This window comes from Podarcis melisellensis (genome assembly GCF_964234715.1).
Source record: "Podarcis melisellensis genome assembly, chromosome: 7".
Taxonomy (NCBI): Eukaryota; Metazoa; Chordata; class Lepidosauria; order Squamata; family Lacertidae; genus Podarcis; species Podarcis melisellensis.
Genome location: NC_138539.1, coordinates 320,501 through 347,002, shown reverse-complemented (window position 1 = coordinate 347,002; position 26,502 = coordinate 320,501). Strand labels below are relative to the sequence as shown.

General features: G+C 56.9%; 1 protein-coding gene across 1 annotated transcript; it reads left to right on the top strand.

Annotated features, from left to right (window-relative positions):
* Nucleotides 1-306: 306 nt before the first annotated feature.
* On the top strand, nucleotides 307-25,647 carry LOC309374892 (microtubule-actin cross-linking factor 1, isoforms 6/7-like). The gene is made up of 33 exons (XM_081920111.1): nucleotides 307-554; nucleotides 898-1,017; nucleotides 1,864-1,971; nucleotides 2,337-2,555; nucleotides 2,654-2,857; nucleotides 4,207-4,426; nucleotides 4,707-4,933; nucleotides 5,179-5,301; nucleotides 6,999-7,100; nucleotides 7,535-7,636; nucleotides 9,036-9,191; nucleotides 9,527-9,682; nucleotides 9,779-9,976; nucleotides 10,348-10,476; nucleotides 11,174-11,344; nucleotides 12,698-12,853; nucleotides 12,978-13,184; nucleotides 13,352-13,471; nucleotides 15,471-15,640; nucleotides 16,332-16,491; nucleotides 16,631-16,834; nucleotides 17,698-17,823; nucleotides 18,518-18,661; nucleotides 19,220-19,408; nucleotides 20,187-20,307; nucleotides 20,617-20,786; nucleotides 21,188-21,350; nucleotides 22,259-22,413; nucleotides 22,662-22,736; nucleotides 23,130-23,247; nucleotides 24,147-24,331; nucleotides 24,587-24,782; nucleotides 25,127-25,647. Exons 1-33 carry the CDS (start codon nucleotides 333-335, stop codon nucleotides 25,150-25,152), a joined length of 5,142 nt encoding a protein of 1,713 aa, XP_081776237.1. The 5' UTR covers nucleotides 307-332; the 3' UTR covers nucleotides 25,153-25,647.
* The last annotated feature ends 855 nt before the right edge of the window (nucleotides 25,648-26,502 follow it).

Below are 26,502 nucleotides of genomic sequence, written 5' to 3'. Positions count from 1 at the left end.
GCAGCTGGGGGGGGGGCTGGCAGCATCAGAAGGAAAGGCCCCCACAAACAGTGCTTCTTCCAATGTGGGTCGCACCAGTCTGGCTGCACTGAATGCCAGATATCAGAATAGACCAGCGGAGCTTCTGGGGCTGCTCTGCTGTGGGGCAGGAAACACTTTTCCTCCAGGAGCCCCAATGGCTCCTCTGGCATCTCGGCTCCTCCAGGATTAGGCTCCTGGAAACGGGCCCTGGGCTCTCTGGTCTTGGGGCTGGGTGGGGGGTGCAGCTCCTGGGAATGAGCCGGTGCTGCTGTCCTCCCCCAGGAGAGGAAGCCCATCTGGCCCAGGAGAAGATGGATTCCCTGCGGATGAGGTTCCTCCTGGTGGGCCAGAGCAGCGCTGCCATCCTGCACCGCCTGGAGCAGACCCTGGAGGCCTCCTGCCGGCTGGGCCCCACCGAGGAGGATCTGGCCCTCTGGCTGGAGCGCTTGGAGAAGGAGCTGGCAGCACAGGGGGGCCAGCCGGGGGGTGACGATGACGGGACCCGCCAGCTCAGTGCTGCAGACAGAGAGAAGGTAATGGGCACTTCAGGGAAGGAGTCATAGAACTGCAGAGTTGACCCTGCAATGCCATGTGAAGAGGTCACGGGCACAGAGTTGCCTTAAGGCAAGATATTTGGGGCAGGCCAGGAGCGCTTCCCCAGGGGACACTCTCTGCTGCTGAGCTGCCAGGTCTTCCTTGGAGGAGGAGGAGGACTTCTGGAAGAGAAGAAGGACATGTCTCACCCGGCGACTTCTAGGCTGTAAAACCCCCCACTGTGGGCAGAGAAGGGAACCCCCTTGAGTCTTCTTGCCCTCTGTCCCTGCCCAGAGTGGTCTGTCTGTGCCCTCATCCCAAAGGCCCTCTCTTCTGTCTCAGTTTGAGCAGGTGCTGGGCTCCGAGATGGACAAGGTGTCCCACCTGAGCACACACCTGGAGGAGCTGAGCCAGGTGCACCTGGAAGCGGAGGCCATCCAGCAGCAGCTGGCCGATCTGAAGGTGGGTGTTTGGGGAGAGGGAGGGAGGGTTGGCCGGGAGCAGCAGGTGGATCCCTGCCCGGGGGCAGCCCAGTCCTGCAGGGGCATCCTTGGGCGCCTCTCCATGAGGCCAGCACCTAGGGTGTTGCCACAATGCCTCTGGTCTTGGGAGCTTAGCTGGCTAGTGGGGCACTGGAGGGACTGGGCTGCTCCTCCTCTTCCCCATAGACTCTCCCTTCCTGCCTGTGGCCCCCAGCTGACTATAGGGGGTGGGGAGGGATCTAACAGCCAAGCCCTCCGCCCCCTTGCGGCAGCCACTCAGGGCCTGGTGTCTCAACAAAAGAGGTTTAAAGACTCTCAAGGCAAATCTAAAAAAAAGGAGTACAAAGACCAACAATTGGGAAACACTGGCCTGCGAGTGCTCCAAAAGGAGAACAGCCTTGACCAAAGGTGTTGTGGGCTTTGAAGACACTGGAACTCAGGACACAAGGGAGAAACGTGCTAAGAGGAAGGCACGCTTGGCAAATCCACACCATGATCAACTCTCACTGTGGAAGGATGTGTGGATCCAGAATTGCCTCCACAGTCACTTATGGACTCACTGTTAAAGCCATGTTAGTGGAAGACAATCCTACTCGGCTACGAGGGATCGCCAAAGAAGAAGAAGGTGTCTCACCTCAGTGGCCAGGCAGGGCACCTCCGATGGGGATGGCGCCCAGGGGGAGGGAGAGGCCTGCCCTGCACACAGGAGCTCTGCCAGGGGCCAAGGACCCCCCTGCTCTCCTCAGAGCCACTCCGGGGGCAAACCTGCCCTGGCAAAGGGGCCTTGCGAGGCCCAGTCCTGATGGTGACTCTCCCCATCTCCCAGCTCCTGTCGGCGGAGATCTTGCACCACCACGGCCTCGTGGAACGGCTGGTGGCCATCGCTGACCCACTGCTCAGCCTCTGCCCCCCAGAAGTGCAGCAGCAGCTCCAGGTGAGGCCAGTGGGGTGGGGAGGGAGAGGCTCTCTTGACACGCAATACCCCTTTCGGCCACTGGGTGTCAGTGGAGGGGCTCTAACCCTTTTGCTTGCCTTCCAACGCCATCCCATTCAGGGAGGCAAGTTGGGAGCCGGTTCCAGGATTTTTGATACTCTGCAAAGTCCACTTGGGTGGGGGCCTTTTTCCCTTCCCCCAGGGGCACAAGAGCAGCACCCTCTGGCTGGCAGGTCCCTGTCACCCCCTCCCCTCCATCAACAGGGCTGCAGAGCCTGATCTGAGAAGGACTGGCCATGCCTCAGGTGGGGGTGCCCTCCCTGCCCTCCAATCTGACCCCCCTTGACGCCTCGTGTGCCCCACAGCCCTCGGTCCGGCCTCTGCAGGAGCGCTCGGAGCACCTCCTGCGCCAGAGCCTGGCCTGCACCCTGCGCCTGGAGCGTGCCCAGTCTCTGTTGGCACAGTTCGCTGAAGCCCGTGAGGAGCTGTGCCCGTGGCTGGAGGCGACACAGCGGGCAGTGGGGCAGTTTTCCCCCGACGGCATCAGCTGCGAGGCCTTCCGGGAGCACCAGGAGCTGCTGCAGGTGAGGGGGGGTCGAGGGAGACTGGAGGGGGGCTGAGGGTGCCAGGGGAGGCCGAGGGTCCTCCGTCCTCACCGCTTCTCTCTCCCGGCCCGGTGCAGGGTCTCCGAGAGGCCATTGCAGAGCACAAGCCCCTGATGTCCAAGCTGCAACGGCTGTCAGGGCAGCTGGCCGAGCTGAGCCCGCAGGAGGCAGCCCCCTTCCTGCAGGGCTGGCAGGCGGCCGAGGAGCAGTACGGAAGCATCCGGGAAAGGGTTCGCCAGGCAGCGGCTGTGCTGGAGGAGGCCATCCCGCGATACAGCCAGGTGAGCAGCCGGACGGTCTCTGGGGCAGCAGGCTGTTAGGATGTGTCCTGGGAGACGGGGGCAATTGGCAGGCCCCCAGCCCACCGGCTGGCAGCCGGGCAAACTCCAGTTCTCAGAACAGCATCAAAACTGCGACTCAAGCCTTTAGATACTGAGCATACAAGCCAGCAGAGATAAGAACTCTTTGCAACAGAAGTAGCGGACAGAGGCATATGTAAGCATATTTACAAGCATTTATTCAGCAGCAGGACAAAGAAAAAAACATGTCTTCTTTCCTTCGTGTCCAAGCAAACAGCACAGGGAAAAACTATATACAACGGAGGTTCCCAGCAAACTGTGCTGGAAGTAAACAGACATGTGACATACAACAACTCCACATGTCTGTTCTGAAGGTGGAACGGAACTATATCCTAACACAGGGATGGCAGCGGTGGGGGGTGGGAACAGACCTGGGCCAGCCACTTCCCTGCTGCCCCTGACAGGCCGGCATCTCTGGCCTCACACAGCAGCAATGTCCGGCTCTGGCCAAGTGAGCACCCAAACCGAGGAGGCTGAGTTTTCGTTTGTTTGTTGCCTTTCCATCCCAAGGGGTCCACCGTGGGGCACATGGTTCTCCTCTTCATTTTATCCCCACAAGCTGAAACCAAACTAGACTAAACCAAGACCACCCAGTCAGCTTCATGGCCAAGTGGGAGGATTCAAACCCTGCTCTGTCCCAGTCTGACACCCTCCCCCCTCCTCCCCCCGGCTGGCATAGGTCACATTATACTTCTGAAACAATGCAGATACAAAGGGTTTCCCCCTAAGCTAACAAATCCATGGGGTGAGATGTACCAGGCAAAATCTCAGTCCAGTGTAAACGGACAGGTGAGTTATTTGGGCAGCAAATCGTGAGATGACTTCCTCTGGCTGCATGGTGTGCTTGGAGACACACACACACACACACCCCACGGGGGAGCCAGGCCTGGCATCTCTTCATTGCAAGGAGATGTCATCAACCAGCATCTTTAGTCTGGGCTGGATGAGGCCCGGGGAGGCTGGCTGGGGCTGCTACAGCCAGGCCAATGCTATGGCTCCCGTTGGGACATTAGGGTGGACCCATTTTCAGCCACTAGGACCACAGGCCTTCTCTTGACCCCCATGGAGACCCATGGGCCCTCTGGGGCTGAAGGTGCTGCCAGGCTCCAACTCCTGCAGGGCTCTCCAACCCATGTGCCTCGGTTTCTCCAGAGCCTCGGATGCTGTCGGCCCAGACTTGGGGGCCCAGTACCCACTCTGGGTGGGTCAGTGGGAGGCCAGCCGGCTGCCTGTGGGGCTGGGCCAACCCTCTGCCGTGCCCCTGCTTGCAGCTGTCGGAGCGCATGGAGCTGATGGTGGAGAGCTTGGAGAGGCTGCAGAGCCGCACGAGGGACCCCCCTGCGGTGCGGGGAGACTCCGCCTGGCTCCGGGAGCAGATCCGGGAGAACGGCCTCCGGCTGGCGGAGCTGGAGAAGCTGGGAGTGGCTCTGGAGACCCTCCGCGGGCAGGGGGCTGAGCTGCTGGCCACCGTGCAGGCGAGCGGAAACAGAGGTAGGCAGGGCCCCTTCCCCAGTGCCAGACGCAGAAAGGCCTCTTCCAAGCAGCTGGCCCCGCTGTGGGGCTGGCCAGAGCCTCTGGGTCTCCTCCCTCCTGCTCCCCAGAGCTCACATTTAGAGGCCATTGCCCTGAGCACAGCAGGGTCCCTGGGGGTCACAAATCTGGGGGTCTAGAGGGTATGAGTCCCTCTCCTGTTTGGGGTGGGGGAGGCCGGTTTCCTGCTGAGGCTGCCCCAGGACCCCTCTCTTTTGGCCTTCCCCCTTCCTGCGGACAGGGATCCAGGAGCGTGTGGAGCAGCTGCTGAGCCAGTGGAAGGCCCTTTGGGAGCAGAGCGAGGAGCGGGAGAACTGGCTGCAGGGCCTGCTGGTGCTGGCCGACCGCTTCTGGCAGGGCCTCTCGGACCTGGCCGCCACCCTGGGAGACATCCAGCAGGTGGTGCTGGAGCCGGAGGAGGCTGCCTCGGACCCCAAGGCCATCCAGGCCAGGCTTGGGGCCATGCAGGTACCAGGACATTGCTCAGCAACCACCAGGCTCCTTCTCCCTGAGGGATCCTGGGAACTGCAGGCAGGGAAGGTCTTCCCATGGCCCCCGCCCACCTGCCCCATTGGCTTTGCCCTGCGTCCGGCTCCCAGCACCCATCGGCAGTGATTCAGCTTTTGCACTGCTGCAGCTTCTGTGTGCTAGGAGGCCTCCTGGGGCCGGTTTCAGAGGCGGGACCTTGACCCCATCACCCCTTCTCCCTCCAGGCCCTGCGAGAAGAGATCGACTCCCTGCAGAGCGAGCTGGACTCCCTGGGCGTCCTGGGCATGGAGCTGATGTCGTCCTGTGGAGATCTGGACAAACCGGACGTCACCAAGAGCCTAGATGATGTGAGCTGGGGAGGGACCCATCTAAGGCAGGGAAACCCCACAGGGTACGGGCAGTGGGGGCCATTTGCCAAGGGGGCAGCCCCATTGCCCCAGTGTTGGCCTAGGCACATAGAAAGCTTCCTCCTCTTGAGCCAGCCCACTGGTCCATTTCCCTCTGTGTTGCATGCACTGACTGGCAGCTTCCCCCCAGCAAGAACTGACCCTGTCCACCCTAGAAGGGCTGCCAAGAGCAGCCTGGATGGATGAGAGAGCAAAGCTGAGCTGGACATGTGGTGGCAACTGTGGGAGATGGATTGAGGATTAAATCTGTAGATTAGAATTTAAATCTCCTATCCCACATGTGTGGGAGAAATACAAAAGGCAAGTGGGCTGTGAAGCCTTTTTAGCAAAGTAAGAACAGTTATATGTTTTACAGCTTACTAAAACTTAGGAATTAGGAATCCCCTTTTATTGGTGGTCTGCAGTCCTTCCCCCCTCAACCCCATTGCCTGTTATGAACCTATTTAGTAAGCTAAACAGAATATATATTTTACTTACATTTCAACGCAGGCAGCAAATACAGCAAAGTAGTAGGCAGAAAAATCCCTTTTAAGTTACAATACAGGCAACTCCCCATTTACACAAATATGTACATGACCACACATATGTGCATTGCGCTGAACCCAAAAGTGATTCCCAAACGTCACAAAAAATGTCACAAAAAGGGGACGGATGGGGTGGAAAAGGGTGTTTGCAGGCTTTTTGAATGGGTGTTCCGATGGGTGTTCTATTTATATGCAATTACATGTAAGTGTGTGGTGCCTTGGAACATAAAAGGTAAAGGTAAAGGTACCCCTGCCCGTAAGGGCCAGTCTTGACAGACTCTGGGGTTGTGCGCCCATCTCACTTATGAGGCCAGGGGCCAGCGCTGTCCGGAGACACTTCCGGGTCACGTGGCCAGCGTGACATCGCTGCTCTGGCGAGCCAGAGCCGCACACGGAAACGCCGTTTACCTTCCCGCTCGTAAGCGGACCCTATTTATCTACTTGCACCCGGAGGTGCTTTCGAACTGCTAGGTTGGCAGGCGCTGGGACCGAGCAGCGGGAGCGCACCCCGCCGCGGGGATTCGAACCGCCGACCTTTCAATCAGCAATTCCTAGGCGCTGAGGCTTTAACCCACAGCGCCACCTGCGTCCCACCCTTGGAACATAGTCCCCATGTAAATGAGGAGTTGTCTGTAAAAGAAAGTTGATAGTCTCACAATAGGGTCTGCTTAGCAGAAAGAGAGAGTCTCCTCAGAGGTGGAAATAAGTGTAAGGAATTAGCTCCTTTGTTACAGAATTTCCACCCAGAGGAGGCAAAAGAACCCGTCACACACAGAGGATCCTCTCTAGGAAGTTTAAGAACTCTGTGAACTCACCCTGTGCTTGCCTACCAAAACATGCATTTGTCATTTGGCTGTAAAATCTACAGCCGCCTCTGTACCAAATCCCAGGGGATGAGGGGGGCATATTGTGCCCCAGGGGTGCAAATACAGAGGACACAAGCACAAGTGGGTGCCCTTTATGGGATGCATTTGGGCACAGGGTGCCAGCCTGGCACAAGGTCCCTGTGTGATGTTGGCCCACCGAATGTGAAAGAGCCTACGGGGGCTGGCCTCCCCATACCCTGCAGCTTAACCCCCCCCCCCAATATTTCTCTCATTCCTCTCTCTGCAGCTCTACTCTTCTTGGAACAGCCTGAGCAAGGTGTGGGGCGAACGCCAGACCCGCCTGGAGGAGCAGCTGCAGGCCTCACTCAACTACCAGCAGACCATGGAGGTGAGGAGGGTCTCTTACTCGGGCACAGGCCATGCGGTGGACCCCTGGGACAAAAATACCCACAGCCTCAATGAGGTGGACGGGGAGCAACCTATGGCTGTTGGTCCTTAGAGGGTGAGCTGGAGAGTATTCCCGGCCCCCTTCCTTTGCCCCCCCCCGCCGGTCTTTGAAATAACTCCTTTGTGGCAAAGGCTTTGGCTTCTCCCCTGGTCAAGAGTCGGGTCAACAGGCTCCCTGGCTGGGCTGTTCCCACAGACTGAGGCAGCAGCTCACACCCCTCCTGGCCCAGGCAGGTGTCCTGGGGGTGACTCAGCCACCCACAGAGGAGCTTCTGCTTGGCCCTGGAGCACTTGCACGCACACACTGCTGCTTCTGCTGTGGCTGCCGGACCTTATTCCTCTTTGGGACCCCTGCCCCTTTCCGCACTTCCCTAGAGGCTCCTGAGCTGGCTGGAGGTGGCTGAGTTGAAGATTGCAGAGGAGTTTCTGGTCGGGGGGGACCTGGACCTGGTCAAGCGGCAGCTTTCAGAGCTCAAGGTAAGGGAGGATGCTCAGAAGAAGTGGAGGGGTGGGCTGCGTGCTCTGGACTCCTTGGCTGTAGTGTGGCAAGGCCACCTGGAAGTGTTTTCTATATGACCATGTATCCTAATGATGCTTAAATCACTAAGGCTTCATTAAGGCTAGAAGGGCCTAAAATCTCAGGAGTCCAGAGTTTCTCTCTGCCCTGCTATTGTGCTTGCAGGAAACAATAAGTTTGATGTGTTGGCATTTTTTCTATAGGGAACATTCCCCAGACGGTTTCTCATGCTCCCAAGATGGCTAGGCCAAAAATGGGGAAACAGGAAGGCGAATGTCTGCCACATAATGTAATGTTCCAGCCTGATAACAGAAAGGGGGGTGTTGAGTCTTCAGCTGCCAAAGAGGTTTCTTTTCCTCTTTATTGATGAAAATTAGGGCAAAGGCCATCGGTGATGTCGGTGATGTCTTATGCACATATATGGGGAAAGCAGTTCTTTACATGGGCATGGGAAGGGCTCTTGTCCCTGCTCATTGGTTTGATTTTGCTGCAGTATATGAATATGTAACGCTTAATGCTGTTTGTAATCAGGTATATAAACCCAAAGCTCTAGGGGCTCAGGTACCCATGCTCTGGAAAATATTCCACTGGGTCTTGATCGCTCAGCAATAAATTTTGCTTTCTTTTTCTCCACTGCTGCGTCTGTCGATTCCTGAACATATTTTGAATGGGCAACAGGTATTCCTTATATGCTTGCAACAGTAGCTATGGGGCAAGGTGTACAGTGGGGCAGGCAGAGGACCCCTCCCTGCGCTCCATGAGCTCCCTCTTTTAACCAGAGAGTGATTCAGGACTAGAAGGAAAATCCATCCCTGGCCAGTGCGGAGACCTGGACCGATCATCTCTTTCCCACCTGATGCTGCTGCAAAGGTTGTGCTGTGCAGGTGCCGAGGGACCACCTGGGACGGTTCTCTTGAATGGATGTAGATGAGTAGGAGAGGATATATTATTTATTCATTAACCTTCCTCTTCTCGTGTGAAAATGCAAATATCTGTTTCAGCTGCATTCTTAATCACCTTCCATGTGCAACGTATCTCTAGAAGCTATTAGGACAAGGCTGCCTCACCTTCTGGAACAAATATGATATCCAAGGATGCTTTAGGCAGACTTGGATTATCATCTCCTTGTTTTACGCTTCCCTCTTAACAAAGAAACCAGTCTCAGACTGTTAAGTAAACAGGAAAATACAATGTTTACTCACATCAATGTCTTGCCAGGGTTCATCAATTTCAGTGATGGAAATCAGCCATGCAATAACCCTTAAGTGTTACAAATATTCATAGTCCAGTTCAAAATGGAGATTGATCTCTGGAGGAGAACAAAAATAAATAAATTGCTCTGTCCCCTGCCCCCCCCAGGATTTCAAGCGAGAGCTATACCAGGTCAAGGTGGATGTAGAAAGCCTGCGGCACCCAGGGAGCCCCAGGGGGGCCAGCATCAAGGGGGCCCCCAGCGCTCTGTGCAGCTTCCGTGACCGCTGGAACTGGCTGGAGGAGGAAATTGTGAAGCGGCAGGTGAGGACGACAGGTGGCCAGTGTGAAGGCTGGACGAGGGTGCCCCTGACCTTTGGGTGTTGCGCCAGGGGCCGAGAGAGCATTTCAGGAGAGAAACCTCCTGTGGCTGGGGGGTGGAGTTGCCCCTTTGCTTCCTCAGGCTGTATTCTGGTCTGAGAAAGAGTGGCCCAGTGGGGAGCGGCTTTCCTTTCTCTCTGGTGTGCAGCTTGGCTGTCTTCCTCAACCACCTGTGGCTCTTTCCCCTCTGCTCCTGACCAAGGGCAACCTGTGCCCAGCCCAGGCCAGCCTCTGCCCCTGATGGAGGCTGTCTTGCCCCTCTCTCGTCTCCTCCTCAGCATCGCCTGGAAGCCGCCCTCCTGGGTCTGGGTCAGTTCCAGAACCAGCTGGAGGAGCTCCTGCAGTGGCTCTTTCGCACCACAGAGCAGCTGGAGGCCCCCACCGCCCTCAGCCTGGACCTGCAGAGCTGTGAGATTGAGCTGGCAAAGCACAAGGTCAGGAGGGGGGCAGAGGAAGCGAGGGAGGGGCCGGGGATCCCTGGCACCTTCCCGGGCAAAGCCCACTGAGCCGGCCTTCTTCACCCGGGGCAGGTGCTGCGGAATGATGTCGTCTCTCGCACCCGGACCGTCCAGTCTGTGAGGGAGGCCGGGGAGGCCCTGGTGCTCTCTGGGGCAGGGGACTCGGTGGAGGGGCTCCAGGGCAGCCTCCAGCAGCTGGGCCAGCGCTGGGACTTCCTCCTGGGCGAGACGGAGAGCCGGCAGCTGGAGCTGGAGAACAACCTCAGCCAGGTAGTTGCGCAGGGCAGGGGGCAGGATGCAGCCCCTCAGGTCAGGCCCAGGGCTCTCCTTGCACCCGCCCTCCGGGAATGGGGGCTTTGGGGGAGAAATGTGGTGATGGTGATCTATCTCTGTGTTTGCGTTTCCCTACCCTCTGCAGATTTTTCTGGGGGGTGTCACCCCAAATCCAATAAGGGAGATGCAGGGGAAAGGAACCCCCCCCCAGTCTCCCCATCACTGGCCTGTGGGGACTCTGCCTTTCCAAAGGGTCACCTAGTGGGGTCTGGAGTCTTCTGCCAATAAGGAAGACTCAGGCTCTGTGGCAGGAGAAAGACCATCTGAGAGGCTCAGCTTGGCTTGATCAGGGCTTCTTCTGCCTGCAGGTGCAGGATCTGACCTTGGAGATCACAGAGGTGCTCCAGTGGCTGGAACACGTGGAGCTCCAGCTCTTTTTCTCCAAGCCCGGCTGGGATCACCCAGAGACCACCAAGGACAAGCTGGCAGCCCATCTGGTGAGTCCCTTCTGTAATACTACTACTACTTATTTATTTATTTATTTATTTATTTATTTATTTATTTATTTATTTATTTATTTATTTATTTATTTATTTATATTCCGCCTATCTGACTGGGATTCCCCAGCCATATATAAAAACCCAAGCCAACATCAAACATTATGTAGGAGATGGATTGAGAGTTAAATCTGTATATTACAATTTAAACCTCCTATTAAAGGTGTGTGGGAGAAATGCAAAGAGTAAGTGGCCTCCAAAGCCCATTTAGCAGAGTATAACACATATATTTCGCAGGAACAAGGCACCTTTTTATCCCTTCTGCTTGTGGTCTCCTGCCCTGCACTTCCTCCTAACCCCATTGCAGAGAATGAATTGCATGTTTTAGTAAGATAGACAAAAAAGGTTTACTTACATTTCAATGCAGGCGGCATAAGAAAACGTATTAGGTTCAAAATACAAACGTTGGCTTCTACATAGGCTGTGTGTTAGGGGACCCTCATCCCTCTTGCAAAGTCAGACTGCTGATCCATCCAGCAGCATCTTTGCAAGGCCTTTTATCCCCGCCCAGACTTGACTCCTCCTTCTGTCACTTTATTCCTGCTTCACCGAGATAGAAGGAAGGCAAAGGAGCCCCCACAGATACTCACACGCCCCACACGCCCAGCACCTCACATCTGCCCTTCCCTTCTGGCAGGAGTTGTGCCGAGAGATGGAGTCCAAGCAGCAGACATACCACAGGGTCCGGGAGCAGCTCCAGCGCCTGCTGGCCACCAGCCACCCCCCACGGGCTTCCAGCCTGGAGCACAGCCTGAGCATCCTGGAGCAGAAGTGGGCCAGCGTTGCCAGCCTGGTGCAGGAGCGGAAGGTGAGTGGCGCTGGGATGAGGCCCAGGGCTGGGCGGCTCCTGGATTTCGCTGCAATCCTCTTTTAATTTGCATGCTGCCTTTCAAACTGGACCAAATTCAGTTTGCTGGTTTTGACCTCTGAAGCTTTAAGTGGCTGAAGACCCTAATTCCCCAAGGACCGCCTCTTCCCACATGAACCAATCCTGAGCCTGCAGTCATCATTTGAGGCCCTTCTTTGTGTGTTCCTCTGCTTGAGGTCTGGAGGGTGGCCACACGAGAAGGGGCCTTTTTGGAAGTGGCTCCCCACTTGTGGGATGCTCTCCTGGGAAGGCTTGCCTGGCACCTTCATTGCCTATCCTTAGGTGCCAGGCAAAAACATTCCTCTTTGCCCAGGTCTTTCTCTAATTCAGCCTTTCTCAACTTGTGGGTCCCCAGATGTTGTTGAACTGCAACTCCCATCACCCCTAGCTAGCAAGGCCAGAGCTCAGGGATGATGGGAGTTGTAGTCCAACAACATCTGGGGACCCACAGGTGGAGAACCACTGCGTCTAATTGAACAGTCTGTGGCCTTTTGAACTGGGGGCGGGGTATTGTTTTCATTGGTTGCTGCGGTATGCATTTTAGTGTTTTTGTATCACAAACTGCCCTGTGATCCTTGGTTGAAGTGGGGGATAGAAATGGAATAAATAATACATTGCTACACAAGAGGCAATGCAGAAAACAAGAACAAAATATGCAGCAAAGATCACATGCCCTGTAACAATGTGATCCAATGAAAGAAAGTCATAATAAAAAAATATGTGGCTTTAAACTAAACAACCTGCATCAAATTCAGCAATCCGTTAGAACACAATTACATTCACTCTCAAAATAGCAGCAAATAAGCTTTCTGCAGTGGCAGTATCGTAGCCAATGAGGTTCATCTGAGGCGCAATTATTGCTAATAATAATTTTTAAAAATAGCAGCAAATAATAATTACAGTGGTACCTCAGGTTAAGTACTTAATTCGTTCCGGAGGTCTGTTCTTAACCTGAAACTGTTCTTAACCTGAAGCACCACTTTAGCTAATGGGGGCCTCCCGCTGCTGCCGCGCCACTGCTGCGCGATTTCTGTTCTCATCCTGAAGCAAAGTTCTTAATCCGAGGTATTATTTCTGGGTTAGCGGAGTCTGTAACCTGAAGCGTATGTAACCTGAAGCGTCTGTAACCCGAGGTACCACTGTAAACAGAAATTCACTCTCAACAATTATGATAAACCATTTCTAAGCTAGATAAATAACGGCATGCCACAATACATAAAAAACCCGTGTAAAAGTATAGAGTCGAGCAGAACTTGCGGAATATTTTCTTGAGCAACTAATCCTCGCCCCCAGGAGCAGCTCAGCGAAGGGCTGACGGTCAGTACCGAGTTCCACTCCACGGCCCAGGAGCTGCTGCAGTGGGTGGGGAGGACGGAGGAGGCCCTGGCGGGGCTGCCCCCTCCCAGCTACGTCCTGGAAACCGTCACCAGCCAGATCCAGGAGCAGAAGGTGAGCTGCCCACCGGCCGTGGCCTGAGACCCCGGGGCGGGCAGTCCGGGTGGGAGGCGCCCTCTCCTCTGGGCACAGGGCCAGGGGTGCTCAGCTGCCCCACTTCCCCCTCTCCCTCCCGCAGGCCCTGGCCAAGGAGACCCAGGCGCAGAGCGAGAAGCTGGCCGGCCTGGAGGCGGCTGCCATGCGCATGAAGGGCTTCAGCCGGAAGCAGGACTGCGGCCTCATCCACAGCCTGGTGCTGACCGCCAAGGAGCGGCTGGCCAAGGTGGCGCAGCATGTGGGCGAGAGGGGGGCCCAGCTGGAGGAGGCACGCAAGCGCACCAAGCAGGTATGGCGCCCTTTGGGGAACCTCCTGTCTCGTGGGGGGGCGGTTGTGGGCACATGGGGAAAGCCCCAGCCCTGGCGCTGCTGAGATGCAAGCGGGTGGGAGGGGGGCTTCTGGGGGGGTGCATGAGGGAACTTGACCGCAGCCCCCTCCCCCGCTCTGGCCTGCAGTTCAGCGAGTCTTGGCAGCTGCTCCTGGACTGGCTGGATGAGGTGGAGCCTGACCTGGAGGGGGCCAGCAATGCTGCCGTGAGCCAGGAAGAGATCAAGAGCCTCCTGGAGGAACACAAGGTGAGTGGGGGGGGGTGTCCCTTGGAGGCCTCTCTGGATCCTCCTGACCACAGAGTTGGGAGGGACCCCTAAGGGTCATCTAGTCCAACCCCCTGCAATGCAGGAATCGCAACTACTGGCAGCTCCCCGTCTTTGCAGGGGTTGCATTCAGGGACATTGTGAACTGGCATGAAATCTCATATCTTTGGAACACCCATTTTTCAGTATGATTGGAAAAGCCTGCAAACACCCTGTTCTGCCCCCATCCTGCCCCCTTCTGCCCCCTTTTGTGACTTTTTGGCCCACACATATCGCTGCTTGTAAAGCTTCCCTGACAGGTAGCGCCCCCCCCCCCCGCAACCTCTGCTTGATTCCCTGGGTGTTGGGCTGCCCTCCCCTTCACTGCCCAGCCAGGTGATCATTGCCTCTCCCCTTTTGGCTACAAAATTTAGGCCAGGGTGGCCGTTGTGCATCATGGCTGCCCCACACCAAGGGCGCAATAATTTCCTGCTGGGTCAGGCAGGTGCTTCACCTTGCCCGGCGTCCTGGGCTCATGTCGGGAGGAGGGCTGGCCGATGTCAGGTTTCCAAATATTGTGACCTGGCGATACATTGCGTTCTTCAAGACTCTTGATTCCTTCCATGGCACTGTGAGGCATTGGGGTCCTCACCAAGCCAGGGAGGAAGCGCATGAGCAGCAAATGGATGGGGGCTGCTCAGCTGGGGAAGCTTCCTGCCTGCCAGCTAAGGGAGCTCTGATGCTTCTCTGGTTTGCAAGTGAGCTGGAGAAGCATTGGGGCTCTCTCAGCTGAGGGCAGGAGGACTTTTACGGAGCCCCCACCCCACTGCTGGCTCACCCAATACAGCGGTGGGCTGGGGGCTCCGTTAACTGCTCAGCTGACAGGAGCAACAACCATGCGCCCGTCAGCAGAGCAGTTTTATGGAGCCCCCTCCCGGCCAGCAGCTCATGCAAGCCATTGGCAGTTCAGAGGCCCCTTAAAACTGCTTGGCTGAGACAAGGGCAACCATGCACTCCTCCGCCAAGCTGTTTAAAGAAGCAGAGGGAGGTGGACTATATGGGACTGGCAGAAATGACGGGCAGAATCCGAGACCAGGGAGAAGAATCGGCGGAAGAAGATTGGAAGAAATTTAAAGACTACCTACAGAAATATTGTAAAATTAATGAATGTTAGAATGATGTTGGATAGGAATTAAGTGGTTTCCAGCTGTAATGTCTTAAGGGAATATGAGAAATAGGCTTAGAAACAGGTTAAAACTTAATGGTAAGGATTTGCTGAACTAACAACTTGAATTGGAATACAAAAAAGGGAGGTATGAGGAGGTCCGGGAAACATGTTAAAGGAAAATGAGAAATGGAAAATTTGCATGTTTTATTTTTTTTTCTCTTTAATTATTTTTACTTCTGTATTTTTTTTTTTTATTCTTTCTTTTCTTTTTACTGCTATTGTATTAAAAACCTTAATAAATATTCTATTAAAAAAAAAAAGGAAGCAGAGGGAGGAACACGCTATATTGGCGCCTCCCGGGTGCAGCCTGTTTCGCCCTCTGCCAGGATGAGTGCAGAGTGGGATAGCGGCTTCACTCAGCACTATAATCGCTGGTGAAACTGCTGCCACTGCTGAGTCCCTCTGCCACCAGCGGCCACTGCGGGGAATCAAGAATGGTGGCGCTTCACCCAAGATATACCGCTGAGTGAAGCCACCATCACGGTCTGCCCCTCAGACCTGTCCTGGGCGATACAGTGATACATAGCCCAGGCCTAGTCAGGAGCAGGAAGGGAGCCTGGCTGGACATGTCAAAACCCACCTTGGCCCCAACCGTCCTTGGGAGCAGTTGTGGCCTACCTCGCAGGAGTGGACTCGTGAAGCCATATCTACTCTCCTGGTCAAGGAGTTACCTTCCCATTGGGCAACAAGGGGTCTTTTTCGAGGAGGGGTGTGCTCTGTGTCCCTCCCTGCTCTCCTGACTGGGCCCTTTGCCCTCTCTTGCGCCCCCTGCAGGAGTTCCAGAAGGGGCTGCGTGCCAAGCGCCCGGTCTATGAGGCCACTTTGCGGAGTGGGCGCCTTCTCCGGGAAAAGGCCCTGCTGCCTGACGACACCCAAACCCTGGAGGAGATGCTGGGGGAGCTGAGGGGCCAGTGGGAGGCCATCTGTGGCCGGGCGGCTGAGAGGTGGGTATGCATTTGGGGGTGGGGTGGGGCTTTGGGCTAGAGAGAGGAGCAGTTATGATGGCCAAGGATGCTTTAGGCAGACTTGGATTATCTTCTCCCTGTTTTATGTTTCCCTCTAAACAAAGAAATCACTTTCACACGGTTTAGTAAACAAGAAAACACAAGCTTTACTCACATCAAAAGTCTTGCCAGGGTTCAACGCTTACTGTGATGAAAATCAGGCAGACAATGATCCTTAAAAGTTACGAAAGTCCACAGTCCAATTCAAAATGGTGTTCTTTGTCTGGTGGCAAGCCCCATCGCAGGTAAGAAGAAGAGTGAGCTGTGACAGGAAGATTACATTCTCTGTGGTTCTCTCTCCCACCACAAACTTTAGAGGCTATGACTTCACACAGTCCCCTTTTTATGAATCTCCCGCAATAATGCATTTGTGATTTGGCTGCTGATCAAACCTCCCATGTTAGATTCCTGCTTCATCTCGCTCAGTATCGTTGGTGCTGGCAGGCAGCCATAGCTCTCTCGCTTTTGAGGGTGGGGTCTCTCCAAGCCCCACACGGAGCTGCTCCCATTGGAAATGGAACCTGAGGCCTTCTGCATGGAGAGCGGTGAGGGGGGCCTCCCCCTCGCCCCCCTTTCCCACTGGCCAGAATCTGCTGGCCCCTTGACCTTGGGCCGCCTTTCTCTTTTCCAGGCAGCGCAAGCTGGAGGAAGGTCTGCTCTTCTCAGGCCGCTTCACAGACGCCCTGCAGACCCTCATGGACTGGCTGTACCGGGCTGAGCCCCAGCTGGCCGAGGAGACCCCCGTGGGTGGGGACAGGGACCTGGTCAGTGCCCTCATGGACAAGCACAAGGTCTGTGGGGGGGGTCTGCAGCGGAGTCGCTCCACTTTGGGCTGGGGGCACAGGCATGCCTAGACCCCTTGGTGGGGTGGTGGGCCTGCAGTGTCCAGGAGCAGCCGCTGGATGTGCCTGCCCCACGCTCCCTCCGCAGGTCTTCCAGAAGGAGCTGGGCCAGAGAGCCAGTTGCATCAAGGCGCTGAGGCGCTCCCTGCGGGATCTGATGCGCGGCAGCAGCGGTGGCGCCGGAGACTCCCAGTGGCTCCAGAGCCAAGTGGAAGAGCTCGGCCACCGCTGGGAGATCGTCTGCCAACTCTCTGTCTCCAAGCAGGATCGGCTGGAGGCTGCCCTGCGGCAGGCAAGTGGGGCGAGCGGAGGAGGAGGAGGGCTCTGGTGAGCCAGGAAGCCATGGCAGGCGGGCAGGAGATCCTGGGTTGCTCTCTCTCCTCTCAGGCCCAGGCTGCTTGGCGGGGGCTGGGTTGTTCCCCAAGGTCAGGAGCAGGCTGCCTAGGCCCACACCAAGCCCCCTTACTCTGGAGGGAGTGGGCTGTTGGCTCTGAGCTGCTCTCGCTTAGCCGCCTTTCAAGGGCAGGGAGGGAAGGAACAACGCTTGGTGTGTGGGACCTGGCAAAGGATTCTGGGCAAGGCGAGGTCTCTCCCTCCCTGGGGCTCCGTCTTGCCCAAGTAGCCCCATTGCTCTCCGGCCGGCCTCTGGTTCAGACCAGGCAGGATCGAAGGCTCAGGGAGGGCCAGGATCCCCAGAGTCTCAGAGGCTGGTAAGCACTTGCATGTGGTGAAGCTTTTTCGTTGACAAAAGAAAGCAGAAACACAGAAATTTGAGAAAAACAAAGCTACAGTTGAGAATGAAGTGGACGTTGGTTTTGTGGGAGAATTGGTGCTCAGGACCCTCAGGATGGAAAGCGCTTGGAAGGAGCCACTGAGGGAGGGGTACTGGAGGAGCCACAGCATCAGGGTCCTCCCCCTGGTCAGGCCTGGGAAGCCACCCCAGGATCTTTGGGGGAAGTGCTGGGAAGGAAAGCAACCTGAACCCTTCTGGCTGCTCCCAATGGCTCCCCCGTTGCTTCTCTACCTTCCCCCAATGCACCCTGCCTTTGCTGGGACACCCACTCCTCTATGCAGGCGTGGGGGCTGGGTGGGGCTGGAGGAGCCTTTCCTTGGGGGGGGGCACCAGCTGTGATGCCAACCTCTTGTTCCTTCCAGGCCGAGGAGTTCCATGCCCTGGTGAACTCCTTCCTGGGGCGCCTGACTGAGCTGGAGAAGTCCATCAAGTTTGGTGCCCTTCCGTCCGAGGAGGCCGCTGTGCAGGAGTGCCAGAGCCAGCTGCAGGTGGGCAGCCCTTGGGGAGGGAGGCAGCCTCTTCCCCACCCCTTTTCCTTGGATGGAATTGGATGAATAGGAGGGAATATTTATCAGTAATAATCCTTCCTCTTGAGAAAGCAAACATCTATTTCAGCCCTATCCATGCTCAGTTTATCTCTGGAAGCTGTTGGGACAAGGCTGCATAGCCTTCTGGAACAAAAGCAACCCAAGGATCCTTTAGGCAGATTTGGATTATTTTCTCCCCGTTTTATGTTTCCCTCTTAATGAACAAATCACTCTCAGACTATTTAATAGATAAGAAAATACATTTACTCACATCAAAGTCTTGCCAGGATTCTACGGATACAGTGATGAAAATCAGGCAAGCCATAATCCTTAAATGCTACAAAAAAACCCGTAGTCTGGTTCAAAATGGAGAGAGCAAAGAAACGTCTTCCCCCATTGCAGGTAGAAAAAAGGGTGTGTAGGGACAGGAAGAAGCAAAGATTAAGTTGCCATTGTTTTCCTTCCCACCACAAAGGATTTGACATCACAGAGTCCCCTGTTTGTGACTCTCCAGCCATCATTCAACCTGTGATTTGGCTGCAGAGCCTCCCCCAGAAACAGGCCCCATCCCGCCATGCCCAGAGGAGGAGCCTGTGCCAGGTTGCATCCACCCGCTGGCTGGATGGCGCTGAGCGCCCCTCCCCTCTGCTTGCAGGATCTGAGGCAGAGCCTCGAGTGCCAGCAGCTGCAGCTGGAGTGCATCAGCTCCCTGGGGGAGGAGATCCTCAGCACCTCCCACCCGGACTCCGTCATCACCATCCGGTCGTGGGTCACCATCGCCAGGAGTCGCTTCGAGGAGGTGAGGGCGGCACCCACAGGGCGAGGGCAGAGGGGGTGTGCGAGCCAATGTGACGGAGTGATTGGAGTGTCAGACGATGACCTGGGAGAGACCAGGGCTCACATTCTCACACTCGGTCATTAAGCTGTCACTGGGTGTGACTCTCTCACCCTTACCTACTTCACAGGGTTGTTGTGGGGATTAAATGTTGGAGGGGGGGAGGGAGAGCCATGTATTTCACCTTCCGCTACTGGGAGAAAAAGGTGCGAGTCAAAAGCAATGCATGAATGAGATACAGGTAGAGGAGGGAGGGCAGCCTCCAGCCGCAGCCTAGAATCAGGGCAGAAAGACGCAGCCTTGGTGCTACGGACATGCAACCAGTCCCAGCTGCTGGGGGGCAGGGGGTGTCTCTTCAAAACCTCCCTAAAAGGGGGCTTGGCTTGAGCTGTGCCACCTCCCACTCTGGTGGGACCAGCACGGGAGCAGAGGTGAGGCTAAGGGAGGCAGGCCCAGGCTGAGTGCCAGTCCCCGTCCTGCCTGCCCTGGGACCCCTGGCGCCAGCCCCTCTGTGTCCCACAGGTGCTGAGCTGGGCCCAGCAGCAGGAGGAGCGGCTGCAGGTGCAGGCGGCCTCTCTGGCCACGGAGCGGGAGGAAGTGGCGCGGCTCATGGACTGGATCACGGCCGCTGAGGAGGCCCTGAGCCTCCGGGACGAGGAGCCCCTCCCAGAGGATGCGGAGCAGCTGGAGGAGCTCAGCGCCCAGCATGGGGTAAGTGGCCCACCTTGACTTTGTGGCCTTGGATGCCTGTGGGCATCCCTGGCTGGGAATCCCTGAGGGAGATGGAATGAGGATGAACCTGGCAAATTAAAATTTAAACCTTCTGTCCCACGTGTGGGTGAGAAGAATGAGAGTAAACAGGTTGTGAAGCCCTTTTTGGCAGAGTAAAAACTCTTTTGCCACTTACTGGAGGCTAGGAATTAGTCGATTATACCTTTTATCCCAATATATTTGTGGTCTGCCTACCTTTCCCCTCTGCCTCCGTTGTGAAGAATGACCCACACATTTTAGTACAAACAGAAAGGTTTACTTACATTTCTATGCAGGCAGCAAATGCTTTAAAGTAGGACACAGGTAAAATACGTCTTAGTTACAAAATGCAAAATCAGTTTCCGAAATGAGCCCAGGCGTGTGCGGCTGCTCACATTGCTGGCTTGAAAGAAGAGGGAGACTGAGGCAAAGAGGAAGCGGAAAGATGGAAATCCTTTCTCCCATTTCCTGCCACAGGGTGTAGGGTGTGTGACGCCACACAGACCTGTCTTCTCTAGGAATACAGGAACCCTGTGAGGCTCATTTGGCAAATGTAATTGTCATTTGGACTGTAGATTTCCCCACCACCCCAGGGGGAGGGGGCTAAGTCCATCCCCACCCCTGCAGGAGTGAGACACAAAGAACTGAGGCAGCTGGATGTGGAACCAGCCTCCCTGTGGCCCCACCTGGCAGGGAGGAGCAGCTGCCCTTTCCCTCCCCCCTTTCGTTCTCCCCCCAGGTGTTCATGGAGGAGCTGACTCACAAGCAGCCAGATGTGGAGAGGGTCACCAAGAGCTGCAAGCGCAAGGCAGCCCCTGAGGCGGGGGGGATGGCCCCTGGCTCCCGCAAGCTGCCTTCCCGTAAGTGCCCCTCCCTCAAAGCCAATATGTGTGTCCCTGGAAAGAGGCCTGCATGCTGCCTCCTCCACAAATTTGCCCAGCGCTCTTTTCAAGGCATCCAAGGTAGTGGCCATGGCTGCTTCCTGCAGTGAGTTCCATCCACAGTTTGAGGCTGAACAGTGAATAAGCCCTTCCTTCTATCTTCGCTGAGTCTTCCAACACTCAGCTCCACTGGACGTCCCCAGTGGCTGGGCTGAGGGCTGGGGGGGGGCTCTTCTGAGCACCTCAACTGCCCACTGCTCCACAGCCAGGCATGCTCCTCTCTTGCAGGGCGGCGCAGCGCCAGGAAGCTCTCCCCCAGGGCTCGGCCTGTGCCCCTCGAGGACCTGGCGCCCCAGAGCCCCCTCCTGGCCCAGCTGGTGCAGCGCTGGCAGCAACTCTGGCTCTTGGCCCTCGACCGCCAGTACCGGCTCCAGAACGCCCAGCAGCGCCAGCGAGAGGTAAGGGGTGGGGGCACTGGAAGCCCATGGTCCTGGCTCTGTGTGGCTGGGAGAGAAAGAGGCAGTCAAGGGAGGGCTTGAGTAGGGCAGGTGTCTGGGGGGTGCCCTCCAATGAACCCCTTGATGTGGGCCCCTGGAGAAATGAGGGGGCCCCTCTGACACCTTGAACCTTAAGCCCCAGCCTGAACCCCCTTGCAGGGTCAGAGGCCTCCCCCTCCCTCCCTCCTGACCCCACCTGGGTTGGGGGGGGAAGCTGGGTGAGATGGGCCCCTTTGAACTGGATCCAGCTGCAGCCAGGCCCATCCTCTGCTGCCGCCCCCTCCTTCCCATGGGTGGGGACATGGAAGGGGAGCAGGGAGAGCCTGGCCCCATTCCAGCAGCCCCGTCTTTCTCTCTCTCAGCTGGAGGAGTTTGCCCACTTTGACTTCTCGGTCTGGCGAAAGCGGTACATGCAGTGGATCAGCCAGATGAAATCTCGCATCCTGGACGTCTTCCGGGGCATTGACCGGGACCAGGACGGGCGCATCACTCAGCAGGAGTTCATTGAGAGTGTCCTCTCCTCCAGTGAGTGCAGCAGGAAGGGGCGGGGGGGGGCAACACCTCCCCAGTGCCATGGACCGGCTGGCTGCAGAGGACTGGTGTGAGGCGCCAGCCAGGGAACCCCCAGGGGAAGAAGGCTCAGAGCCCGGGAATTGGTGGTGGGACAAGGATGCCTGGTCAGAGGGAGCAGTGGGAGCAGGAGGCGTTGGAAGCTGAAGAGGCAGCAGGGCTTAGTGAGCAGGAAGAGGCTGTGGCAGAGGGCAGTCCAGACTCAGAGGCAAGAGACAGAGGGGAGACCGGCTTCTGAAGACTCCATGGGGTCTCTCCCTCCTGCTGTGACCAGCTCCCCTCCCCGCTGGTCTCCCAGAACAGGCAGAGAAATGAAAAGGGCAGAGGAGACCTGCCACAGTCTCCGCTTGCTTGAAACAAACCCTGGAGAGGAGGGGACTTCGGCAGCTGGGGGAAGGCGGGGGTCTTCAGTCCTTGCAGCTGCCTTATTGGAGCAAGACCTACTGGGAACAGTTGCTGCGATCACCGGGCCTGAGCTCTTTTGGTTCCTTTGAATAAAGAGCTAACTGCACTGGTCCCTTTTATTGCTGACCTTCACCTGACTCTGGTACCTGACCCCCAGCTGCTTTGGGACCATTCACTTTGCCAGACCCCCAACTCAGCACACTTTGGACATGGCAGGACTAGTAGGGGGATGTGGAGAGGAGACCCCTCCTCTCTGGCAGCAGCTGCTCTTTCTGATCCCCCTCCTTCCTTAGCCCCCAGTGGAGCGCCCACCCAGATGTGCCCCGAGGGCTGCCCTCCACATTCCAGGCTCACCATGCCTGGTTGGTGGTGGTTCCCTGGCTTGTGGGGCTCGCCGAATGGCAGGTGGGGCCCAAGTGCCCGACCAGCCCCCAAGCCCCCCCTCTTTCCCTCTCCAGAATTCCCCACCAACCCGCTGGAGATGAGCGCTGTGGCCAGCATCTTTGACCTGAACAGGGATGGCTTCATTGACTACTATGAGTTTGTGAGTGCTCTGCACCCCAGCCGGGACATCCTGCGCAAGGCGGCTGATGCGGACCAGATCCAGGACGAGGTACGGCCCGGAGAGATACTGGCCTCAGAAGCAGCATCCGCCTCTCGGTTGCAAAAAAAGCATTAAGATGCAACTGTCAGAGGTCATTGCAAAGAGGAGTCTCCCCAGAGGGCAGGGGGTTGGGTGTCCCCTGGCCAGGGAGGCAGAGGCAACCCCCCCACTCGGCCTGTCCTCCCAGCCAGCCCTTGACCTTCACCTCCTCCTTCTCTGAGAAGACCCCCTCCCCCCAGCTTCCATTTGTTTTCCAGGTGAACAGGCAGGTGGCTCAGTGCAACTGTGAGAAGCGTTTCCAGGTGGAACAGATCAGTGCCAACCGGTACAGAGTAAGTGCTTGGCCAGGAGCCCCCTTGCCCCCCCCCCCGGACAGGGGCCTGCTGGGCTTCTGGAGAGGAGGGTCCACTGTGCACTCCTGCATTGCGGGGGGCTGGACTAGAAGGCCCCCGGGGTTCTAGGGCTCTAGGATTCTCAATCCAGCAGCCAGAGGAGTTGGCGCCCACCAAGTAGCCTCCAGCAAAGTCTGGCCAGGCCTGGGAGCAGCCAGGCAGAGGGACTCGGATGGTTAGGCTGATATGGTGGGGCAGAAAGCTGGACCGCTTGTCAGAAGGAAACCCCCCCAAGGGGGTCTCTTGTGTCCCTGGCAGGCACAACCCCTCCTTCATGGAGAGGGGGCTTTCTCTCCTCTGGCACCTCTAGCTCACTGCTCCCCCCCATTGCAGTTTGGGGAGTCACAGCAGCTGCGCATGGTCCGCATCCTGCGGAGCACCCTGATGGTGCGTGTGGGCGGAGGCTGGATCGCCCTGGATGAGTTCCTGGTGAAGAACGACCCTTGCAGAGGTGAGGGGCTGGGGGTGGGAGCGGGAGGGGGCATTTATTCCTTCTAGGCAGGCTCAGTTGGGGGCCAATAGGGGGCTCTGCTTTTCCCTCTGTGGGCCAGCAGGAGGCAGAGGAGCCATGTGGGAAACAGATTGTGTTGTTTAAAATGTAAATCCATTTGTGTGGACGACATACAAAAAGTAGGGGGCTGCCAAGCCTTTTTAGCAGCATAAAACACTTATACATTCTGCAGCTTACTAAGGAATGAGGCAATTACACCTTTTTATCCCTTTTATTTGTGGTCTCCTGGCCGCCCGCTCTTCACTTCCGTTGCAGAGAATGAACCACATGTTTTTAGTAAGATAAACAAAGAAAGGTTTACTTACATTTCAATGCAGGCAGCATATACAATACCGGAAATACGTCTCAGGTACAAAATACAAAAGTTGCTTTTGATATAGGCTGTGGGTGTCCAGAGCCCCAGACACACATCTGGTCAGTTTGGAAGCAGGATGGAGAGAGAGTCTCCTCAAAGGCAGCAGGAAGTATAAAAGATTATCTCCTTTGTCAAGGAATTTCCGCCCAGAGGAGGCAAGAAGTGACTACACAGAGTCCTCTCTAGGAAGTCTAAGACCCCTCTTTGTGCTCACCCTGGTCTGCCAAAACATGCATTTGTGATTTGGCTGCGAACCCAACAGCTTTCAGGGACGATGTGGCCATCCCTCCCTTCTTGAGGGTCCTGGGCCCTGAGGGTGGAGGAGCCCCTCTCACGGCGGTGTCATGTGGGAGAGCAGGCCCTGGATGCTGTGCTCCTCATCCTGCTGCGGCTGGGGACCAGCTGAGCACCCATCTGGCCCCTCTTTGCCATCCTTGGCCTGGAAGCGGCAGCCTCCCCACACTCACCTCTTCTCCTCTCCCAGTGAAGGGAAGGACGAACCTCAAGATCAACGAGAAATACCTGACGCCGGACCCTGCAGGGGGCAAAGGGGGCGGCTCTCAGCCCGCAGCCCCCGCCTCCAAGGTGCTGCCTCCCCCCAGCCGCTCCAATTCCAGTCTCAGCCTCTACAGCAGTGCTTCAGCCCCCAGCAGCCCCCTCCCCAGGAAGGTAAGGGGGGAGGGATCGGGGGTGGGGGGTGGGGGGGAGGAGGAGGGGAATATTGTGCCAGATCCTCTAGCCTGCCCCCACAAACACCTGACGGGGAGCCTCCTTCCTCCCTTGCCAGGCTGGAGGCGCTTTGCTCTGGGGAGTCAGAGAGTGGCCCCGCCGTCCCCCCCACTCCGCTCCCCTGGAAAGGCTCCCCGGCCACTCCCAGAGGGTAGAGGGGCTTGCGCTTGCCCCTCACTGTTTCCCCCCTTGCAGTCTGTCCTGCGCAGGACACGCTCCGGGGATCGGTGCCTCCACTCCCGCAGCTCTCTGGTGACGGATGGGGCGGAGCTGACCTTTGCCGGAGGAGGAGGAGCCTCTGAGGGTAGAGGAGGAGCCTCTGAAGATGGAGGAGGAGCCTCTGAGGATGGAGGAGGAGCTGGGGCGGAGCCTGAGGCTGAGCCCCCTCCAGGTGAGGACGGAGGGCGAGGGGGGCAGGGTCTTCTCTCTAGAGGAAGCTGTTGGGCAACCCAACTGCCCCCATCGCCTGGGGTAACTTAGAGGAGGCCCACTCCCCGTGGGGCAGGTTGACCCACCTGCTTGCTCCTCGCCCAGCTGCTCCCTCGCCACAAACTGAATTTTGCCTCACCCCCCCCCCCGTCTCCCATGGGCTGGATGCACAGGGCCCTTTGCTCTGGGCGGCTGGGTGGAGCTGCCCTGGGGGATTTCTGGGAAGGGGTCTCCAAGGGCCATCTAGTCTAACCCCTTGCAATGAAGCGTCCCTGACAGAGCTTTCCTCTTGCCTCTCCTCCCCAGAGCCCCCCGGAGGCCCCCCGCCCTGAAGGACGCAGCCTCTGCGGAAAAGACGGGCCGTCCGTCCTGACCACTGTGGCGCCCGGAGCCAGTTGGAGCAGGGCCCCCCCACGGGAGACGGGCTCAGAGGCCTCCACCACGCAGCTCTGCCGCCCCCACCCCCAGAGGGCACAAACTGGTGGCCAGCATCATCCCACTTGGCCAGGCTGGAGGCTGAGCAGGTGACAGAGCCCACCTCACCCCATGCCCACCCCCCTCCTTCAGTGCCCGGCTGCTTTACCCCCATCCACCCTCCAGAGCAGGCACCCAGACCCCCCCAATTATATGCAAATGCCTTTGTGGGAGGGGGCCTCCCCCAGTCTTCACCATCTGCTCTGCCCACCTGCAGTGCCCAGGTGGGCACCCCCTGGAGGATCCCACAGCAGGTTCTTGGCGTGAGGAAGGCCACCTCCCTGTGGTGCTAAGCCCATCTCCTGCCAGCCCGGGGGGGGGTCCTTGCCTGGGGTGTCCCCCCTTCCCTCCCTCCCTCCCTCCCTTCCTCCCTCCCTCCCTCCCCTCTTCCGGCCGCTCTCTAGCCAGGCTGAATATTCGCCTGTCATGGTTGTGGGTGTGCTCAGCGAGGGACAATAAAGACCAGGGTTTCTCTAGACTCCTCTCGCTCGCTCGGGTGCTGGGCTCTGCCTGCCCGCCCAAAGAGGCTCCACTTGCCTTTGGGGCGGTGGGGGGTGGCCGGGGGCTCCTTGGGATTGAAAACCAGGGGACGTGGGCAGGGAAAGTTCCCGCCTTTTGAAAGCAGAAAAACGGACTGGTCCAGATGGGGCCCAGCTGAGAGTCCATGGAGAACACAGACCACAGAATTGTAAAGTTGCATGGGACCCCAAAGGGCCATCCAGTCCACCCCTGCAATTCAGGAATGGCTGAGAGATGACCATCCAGCCTCTGTTGAAAAACCTCCCATGGAGGAGATCCTGTCACCTTCCTCCAAGGTCACTCGTTTCACCACTGAGCAGCGCTGACCCTCAGGAAGTTCTTCCTAATGTTTAGTCAAAATCTTGGACTAAATTCCAGATGTGGAATAGATCGATCAGTTGAACCTATTTCTCTGTCACTTTTCATTCAAATGAGCCCCAAAGCGACTTACAAACAACAAATAGCAATAGCAGGATAGAACATCATCACAAACACAGCATAAATCATACAGGATAATTAACAAATCATCAGGGAAACAACTGCAATCTATAAAACACTGTTATAACAGCAACTTCTGACAAAAGCATCATAATTAAAGCAAAAATAATATTATATGATTAACTAATTAGGGACAGATGGGGCTCATCCACCTGGGAAGAGAGTCCATCTAGAAGAAGGAAAACTCTGAG